The sequence below is a fragment of the Gracilinanus agilis genome, chromosome 5, assembly GCF_016433145.1.
Source record: "Gracilinanus agilis isolate LMUSP501 chromosome 5, AgileGrace, whole genome shotgun sequence".
NCBI classification, from domain to species: Eukaryota; Metazoa; Chordata; class Mammalia; order Didelphimorphia; family Didelphidae; genus Gracilinanus; species Gracilinanus agilis.
Genome location: NC_058134.1, coordinates 97,034,524 through 97,042,555, shown reverse-complemented (window position 1 = coordinate 97,042,555; position 8,032 = coordinate 97,034,524). Strand labels below are relative to the sequence as shown.

At 51.0% G+C, this 8,032-nt stretch overlaps 1 protein-coding gene across 2 annotated transcripts; it reads left to right on the top strand.

Moving 5' to 3' along the window:
- The first annotated feature begins 2,400 nt into the window (after nucleotides 1-2,400).
- On the top strand, nucleotides 2,401-7,978 carry CHPF2 (chondroitin polymerizing factor 2). Of its 2 annotated transcripts, XM_044677837.1 has the most exons (4): nucleotides 2,401-2,782; nucleotides 3,764-4,328; nucleotides 5,022-5,204; nucleotides 6,528-7,978. In XM_044677837.1, exons 1-4 carry the CDS (start codon nucleotides 2,520-2,522, stop codon nucleotides 7,833-7,835), a joined length of 2,319 nt encoding a protein of 772 aa, XP_044533772.1. In that variant the 5' UTR covers nucleotides 2,401-2,519; the 3' UTR covers nucleotides 7,836-7,978. The 2 variants fall into 2 exon arrangements, with proteins under 2 accessions (XP_044533772.1, XP_044533773.1); XM_044677838.1 differs by lacking the exon at nucleotides 5,022-5,204.
- Nucleotides 7,979-8,032: the final 54 nt, after the last annotated feature.

Genomic DNA, 8,032 nt, shown 5'->3' with positions numbered 1-8,032 from the left:
GGAGAGGGAGAGGGAGAGGGAGAGGGAGAGGGAGAGGGAGAGGGAAAATAAAGATTCTTCAAGCGGTTATGCCATCCTCGCAGAGCTGCGCTGTCCCCGCCAGGGTGCGCAGTCTCGAGCTGTTAGGTCCTTTACTGGGCTCCAGTCCCTGATCTGACCGTCCACGCTGTCCAGCCTAGCTGCTCAGTTCTTGGCGAGAAGTGGCCAGCCCCAAAGCGCCGAGCCGAGCTGTCCTCATCACGCTTCAATGTCCTCACTGGGCTGTATCGTCTCAGTGGAACGGTCCTTTTCGCACGGGGTCTGAGCTTTCGTCAAGGCTGCTCTGTCCCCACGGGGATACTCTGCCCCTATTTGTCTTTTCTGGACCGCGCAGTCCTCGAGGGACAGCCCTTCTCCCCTTCTCCCCTTCTCCCCTTCCTCCTCCCCCGCCCACCACCAGGGCCTGCTCTGTCCTTAAGGGGTTGAACAGTCATCCGGGAATGCTCTGTCCCCACGGACAGACGTTGTCCTCGCTGTCCTCGCGAGGTTGAGCTGTCATCTGGAGATGCTCTGCTCCCCCAGAGATACTGTATCCTCTCTCCTCGAGGACAGCCCTGCAGGGCTGCTATGTCCTCCGGGAATAAACTATCATCCGCAGGTGTTCTTCTCGGAGATGCGCTGGTTCCGGCGGTCCCGGAGGGGGGCGCTGTTCACTCTGGGCTGCACCGTCTCAGTTGGGCCTTTCTGTCTTGTTTGGGCATGCGTACTGGGGGCCAGAGGCAACTATTAAAAGGCTGGCGGCCCCGGAGCAGGCAGCCGGATGCGGTCACCATAGTGACCGGGGAAGCGGAAGAGGAAGGAGCAGGCTCTGGGGGCTGTGAGGTGGCAGCGGCGGCAGTAGCGGAGCCGGCAAGTCTCCGGAACTTGGGGTTCTGGTTCGTCTGTATCTTGCTTGGGGGAGTCCGTCTTTGTCATCCTCTAGAACAGCGTCAGGTCCTCTCCTTTGTCTGCTCGGGATCTCCCTTCCTTGGGGGGTGTGGAAATTAGGCTGCTCCCCCCCACCCCCTCATCCCCTGCCCAGGTCCTTAACTAATACGAGGCCAAGCTCTCCCCAGGTCAGTGGGGCTGGAGGCAAACCCGCTTCACTTCGGACTCCCGGGGAGGAGGTTTTCTGTCTTCCCCGAAGCCTCTGTTCTGCCTTAGGACTCTCCTTGTCAGGATCTCCCTTCCCTTCGCCTCCTTTCCTCTCCCCTCTTAAAAGAAAGAAAGAACTACGCAAACTGGGCTAGTTTTGCCTCTGGCGCTTCTTGAAAGAACAAGTTTTAAGCTCCATCCTGGGACAAACCCAGACAGGTCTTTGTCTCTTCTTGAGATTTATCATTGGCTTCTTGGGAAGTAGAACTAAATTTTCCTTACTTTTGGTGAGTGTACATCTAAAATAGGCTTCCCCTTCCAGGAACATTTAGCAGTCCCTTCATCTCCTTTGGTGTTTAAAGCTTTTCTTGGATTCTTTGGTCTAAAGCTGGAAAGGAACCCATCCATTCCAACCCTCTCATTTTACCAATGACAAAATAGGTTCAGGGAGGGGAATTGACTTATTTTAAATTACATTGCTATTAAGTAGCAAAATCTCTATAGGTAAAACCAGATAAAGGAGCAAGAACTCATGCAAGGACTACTGGAAGCTGACTTTTCTGTTTCCTTCAAAGGGGATCCAGGGAAAATCATTCTCTGCTTCTTGCCTTAAGATACCCCAAATTCCAGGGAAATGCCATCACTCACTGGCCTTTTTTGAGATGTTGCTCCCTCAGCAAGCTTGCCTACCTCACTCTAGTACCTGGTCTCAAATGTAGACTATTAGTATAGATAGCTCTTGGCCACTCTTAACTTGTGGACCACTTTAAGGTACCCTTTCTCCATATCACTGAAGGGAAGGCAAGGAGAGCCAAATACTCTTTCTTGTATCAGATCAGAGGAGTTCAGCAAAGTGAGAATTCTAGGGTATGGCTGATCTAGAATCTAGAACTTTGCACAGTAGGCAGAACTGGGTCCAGGCTAAAGTTAGCTACTGTGGTTGGTAGGTCTTGGTTTGAGGTGCCATGAACCTCTCCTCTTATCCTTCTTTCACCACTTGCCCAAGATCAAAATTTCTGGGTTTTGTGGCCCTTACCCCCACTTTGTATCAGACCCAGGAATTTAGTCTTTTAAGGTGTTTTTTTTCTCATCCTATGATCCCAGCAGTGGAACCTTGTTGAGCTAATTGCAGGCTTAATTGCTTCTAGTTCAGGAGTTAGTTTCTGCTCTAGGACAGGCTAGGCTTTGGGAAAATCTCCTGGAATCTACTTTTCTGTCTTGAACTTCCTTGGGAAATGCTGGACCCTGGAAGCACACCTACTCTGCTGTGCTGTATACCATATTGACTTCCTTATTTAAAGCTTTAAGTTTGCCATTGCTCTAAGCTATATATTCTTTAGCCAAGTTGATCCCTGAGGCTGTGCCCCTTGTTGGGGGAAGGCATCAGTGCCCCAAGACATACCATCATGAGATTGGGCTCCCTTCTGGCTTTGCTGCGACCAGCACTCCCCCTCATCCTAGGATTGTCCTTGGGATGCAGTTTGAGCCTCTTGAGGGTCTCCTGGATCCAGGGTGAGGGTGATGACCCCTGTGTGGAGGCTTTAGGGGAACTTGGAGGGTCACGGAAGCTGGATTCAAGGACCCACCTTGGCCAGAGTGATGAAGACTTCAAGCCCCGGATTGTTCCATACTACAGGGATCCCAATAAGCCATACAAGAAGGTACTCAGGTGAGAGTTGAGCTCTATATAGTCCTTAAGACAATAGGACCTCTACTTTGGTTTTTAAGAGATTAAATTTGTAAGCTCCTTGAAGACAAGAAGGGCATATATGATTTGTGTGCAGTAAACCTTTAAAAACACAGTGCCAGGGGGCAGTTGGGTGGTTTAGTGGATTGAGAGCCAGGGCCAGAGTTAGGAGGTCCTGGGTTTAAATCTCGCCTCAGACACTTCCTGGTTGTGTGACCCTGGGCAAGTCACTTAACCCCTATTGCCTAGCCCTTACCACTAACACAGTATTGATTCTAAGACAGAAGGTAAGGGTTTTAAATTAAAAACAAAACAAAAAAACACAGTGCCAGCTAGTCATACTTTGGGGGGGGGGGTCCAGACCTGTATTTCATCAATGTAAGGAATTCCAAATGTGAAAACTCCCTCTGATAAAGTAGATGAGCAACTTGTTAATTTTTTTTTTTTAAATTTTTAAACCCTTAACTTCTGTGTATTGACTTATAGGTGGAAGAGTGATAAGGGTAGGCAGTGGGGGTCAAGTGACTTGCCCAGGGTCACACAGCTGGGAAGTGTCTGAGGCTGGATTTGAACCTAGGACCTCCCATCTCTAGGCCTGGCTCTCAATCCACTGAGCTACCCAGCTGCCCCCGCAACTTGTTAAATTTTAGTCTTTGAGAGTTGCCTGGAGTACTGAGAAATTAACAGATTTTACCCATAGTCATACAGCTAGTTTGTATGGGACAGAATTTAAACTTGTTTTCTTGACTCCAAGATCAGTTTTGACTGTTATATCAGACTACATCTCCAGTCAGTGAATAGTAAATACCCTCTAATTACTGAATGCTGATAGAGAGAATCTCTTCTTTCTTCTTTCCTAGCCTAATCCAAAGGTAGCCTGATCTCAAGGACAAACTATCTCAAAAGGGTTCTGGAGAGTTGGGAAGTTGGTCCTTTGACTCTGGTGTGGTGGTCTCTCCACAGGACACGGTATATCCAGACGGAACTGGGCTCTCGTGAACGGCTACTGGTGGCTGTCCTGACCTCCCGGGCCACACTATCCACACTAGCAGTGGCTGTGAACCGCACCGTGGCCCACCATTTTCCTCGGCTACTGTATTTCACAGGGCAGCGGGGTGCCAGGGCACCAGCTGGGATGCAAGTCGTGTCACATGGGGATGAGCGCCCAGCTTGGCTCATGTCAGAGACCCTTCGCCACCTTCACACTCACTTTGGCGCTGATTATGACTGGTTTTTTGTGATGCAGGATGACACCTATGTCCAGGCCCCTCGCCTGGCTGCACTTGCTGGCCACCTTAGTATTAACCAGGACTTGTACCTGGGTCGGGCCGAGGAGTTCATTGGTGCAGGGGAGCAGGCCCGATACTGTCACGGTGGTTTTGGCTACCTCCTTTCCAGGAGCCTTCTGCTCCGGCTTCGGCCCCACTTAGATGGCTGCCGAGGAGACATCCTCAGTGCCCGTCCTGACGAGTGGCTTGGGCGCTGCCTGATTGACTCCTTGGGCATCGGCTGTGTCTCTCAGCACCAGGTACTGCTCTCCCATAACCTCAGGCTCCAGGAGGCTCATCACAGTTTTCTGAGTGATCCTAGTGCCCAATTCAGTTGCTCTCCACAGAAGCTGCTGCCCACACAACCTTTAGCTTTAGCAGCTATTGCATTTTCAGCAAAACCCATTTATGCCTCAGTTTTCATCAACCTACACTTCCCCCCAGTAGTCATAATATCTCAGAGATATCAAAATTATTAACAGGGAACCCCTGACCAATAGAGATGGGAACAGTATTGAACAGAAGGGAATTTGCTAGATATGGTCTTTACCACAGAAGAGAATCATCTTTTTCCCTTAATGAAAACCTCTATTCTTCTCCTGGGGAGAGAGTTAGAACTACCATTACACATCCATCTCCTGGAGAGAGAGTTCCTGGATATGTGCCACCCTTCCAGCCCAGAAAGATGGGGATATTATCTGGGGAAATAGGAGGCCCACTTAAGGGAAGAGGTATTCTTAGCTGTTAATCTCTCCTTTTGGAGATCAGTACAGTGGAACTTAGAACCCCCCCTAGAACACTAGGGATGAATAATAAGAGGGGGAAGGAAGATTTTGGGGGAAGACTCAAAAGGAGCAGTGAGGGAGTCTGCCCCCTTATTGTGGGTTTAGAACATGGTGGGAATAACTACAAGTTGGGTGAAGGAGACGTTGATTTCCCTCTGGTCCCTCTAGGGGCAGCAGTACCGATCTTTTGAGCTGGCCAAGAACAGGGACCCTGAGAAGGAGGGAAGCTCCGCATTCCTCAGTGCTTTTGCTGTGCACCCTGTCTCCGATGGGACGCTCATGTATCGGCTTCACAAACGCTTCAGTGCCCTAGAGCTGGATCGGGCCTACAGTGAGATAGAGCAGCTGCAGGTGAGTCAGAAAATTAGGGGGAGTTTACAAGGTGGTGGCTTGTTGTCACGGTGAAATAAGAGGAAGAGGAATTGAAATGGGTTTACAAGAAAGCATCTGTAGCTGAGCTGAAGCAGTGGGCTAGACTATAATTAAAAAGAAGGTGGTGACCATATCTGATTTTTTGCTATCCTCAGGGGAGAGGATTTTGTTACAAGTCCAAGTTAATGAGAGAGAAAGCTGCTGGGCAAGCTCAAGGTCTATTTAAGTATGTACAGGTATGTGAGGAGTCAAAGGGACTGCTGGGAGACCTGGATTTGGGGACGCCATGTACTGTGTTGGTGGAAGGCTGGCAGTTCCTCATTAAGGAGAGAAGCTTCTGTTCCCATTCTTGGGGACCTGGGACCTCCAGAGATGTCTGAAAGAAGCGAGGTCCTGAGACCAGATGTAGTAGGTGAATGTGCATACAGCTGTGGGTCAGGTGGTGGAAACCATATGTAGGCTAAGGAGACAGTAAGGGTAAGAACTAAGAGCAGGGCCTGGCTGTGACAGGGATATGTTATTGGGCTTGGGGAAGAGGGAGAAAAGGTTGTTATAGTTGATTCCTCTAGTGCTTATCATTTCTATTCAAAGAACAGGTCCTTCTATCATCTGATATTTAAAAAAAAATTTTTTTTAAACCCTTGCCTTCTGTCTTAGACTCAGTACTGTGTGTGGTAAGAGTGGAAAGGGCTAGGCAATGGGAGTTAAGTGACTTGCCCTGGGGTCACACAGTTAGGAAGTATGAGGCCACATTTGAACCCAGGACTCCATCTCTAGGCCTGGCTCTCAATCCACTGAGCCACCCAGCTGCCCCCTATCATCCATTCTTTTTTTTTTTTTTATATTAATTTTTTTAAACCCTTAACTTCTGTGTATTGGCTCCTTGGTGGAAGAGTAGTAAGGGTGGGCAATGGGGGTCAAGTGACTTGCCCAGGGTCACACAGCTGGGAAGTGTCTGAGGCCGGATTTGAACCTAGGACCTCCCGTCTCTAGGCCTGACTCTCAATCCACTGAGCTACCCAGCTGCCCCCCACCCCCCATCATCCATTCTTAACAACAATTCTGTGAAGTAGAGGTTAGTTAATATATATATATATAGAGAGAGTTATATAGTTATTATCACCATTTTACAGATGAGGGGAAAATGTTACGTGATTGGCCCAAGTTCCTGTGGCTAGTGAATGGTGGAATCAGGCCTGAAACTCAGGGCTCCTAACTGAAGCCAGAAGATCTGAGCTTAGAAAGTCCTGGCTGTCTAAGGTCCCGGATCAGGCTTTGACATGTTATGGTCTTTCTCCCCAGGCACAGATCCGAAACCTGACAGTGCTGACCCCAGAGGGAGAAGCGGGCTTGAGCTGGCCAGTGGGGCTCCCTGCCCCTTTCTCTCCTCGGTCCCGTTTTGAGGTGCTAGGCTGGGATTACTTCACAGAGCAGCACATCTTCTCCTGTGCAGATGGGGCCCCCAAATGTCCACTGCGGGGGGCCAGCAGGGCAGATGTGGGGGATGCTGTGGAGACTGCTTTGGAGCAGTTGAATAGGCGCTATCAGCCCCGCCTGCGCTTCCGCAAACAGAGGCTCCTCAATGGTTACCGACGCTTTGACCCAGCCCGGGGCATGGAGTACACGCTGGACCTTCTTCTGGAGGCTGTGACCCAGCGTGGGCACCGCCGAGCCCTCGCACGAAGAGTCAGTTTGCTTCGGCCCCTGAGCCGCGTGGAAATCTTACCTATGCCTTATGTCACCGAGGCCACAAGGGTACAGCTAGTGCTTCCACTGTTGCCTACAGAGGCTGCTGCCGCCCCTGCCTTCCTGGAGGCCTTTGCAGCTGGTGTCCTGGAGCCAAGGGAACACGCTTTACTGACCCTTCTGCTGGTCTACGGGCCACGGGAGGGTGGTCGAGGGGCCCCGGACCCCTTTGCAGGGGTGAAGGCGTCAGCCACTGAGCTGGAGCGCAGGCATCCTGGGACACGACTGGCCTGGCTCGCCGTGCGAGCTGAGGCGCCCTCCCAGGTGCGGCTCATGGACGTCGTCTCCAAAAAGCACCCCGTAGATACGCTCTTCTTCCTGACTACTGTCTGGACGAGGCCCGGGCCCGATGTTCTCAACCGTTGCCGCATGAATGCCATCTCGGGCTGGCAGGCTTTCTTTCCTGTTCACTTCCAGGAGTTCAACCCTGCGTTGGCCCCTGTGAAGTCACCCCCAGGACCTCCTGGGGCTGGCCCTGATCCACCCTCCCCTGCTGGTCCGGACCAGCCTCGGGGGGCCTCGGCTGGGGGCCGCTTTGATCGGCAGGCCTCTTCAGAGGGCTGTTTCTACAATGCTGACTACTTAGCAGCTCGAGCCCGGCTGGCCGGGGAACTGGCTGGACAGGAAGAAGAAGAAGCCCTTGAGGGGCTAGAGGTGCTAGATGTTTTTCTACGATTCTCAGGACTGCACCTTTTTCGTGCAGTTGAGCCGGGCCTGGTGCAGAGGTTTTCCCTTCGGGATTGCAGTCCCCGGCTTAGTGAGGAGCTCTACCACCGCTGTAGGCTCAGTAATCTGGAGGGCCTGGGGAGCCGGGCTCAGCTCGCTATGGCCCTCTTTGAACAAGAGCAGGCCAACAGTACCTAATCTACTTCTCTGTGCACTGGTACTTCCTCACCTTCCCTTTGCTGCCTTTGCCCCAGGAAGGGCGAGGCAAGAGGGACATAGACAGATGGAGAAATTGTTACTGTATTTTTTTTTAAATGAGAAAATGTTATTAAAAGTTTCTTCTGCCAGATTATCGCTAGTTCTGGAGGCAAGGCTGGGAGAAAGGAGAGAAGCAT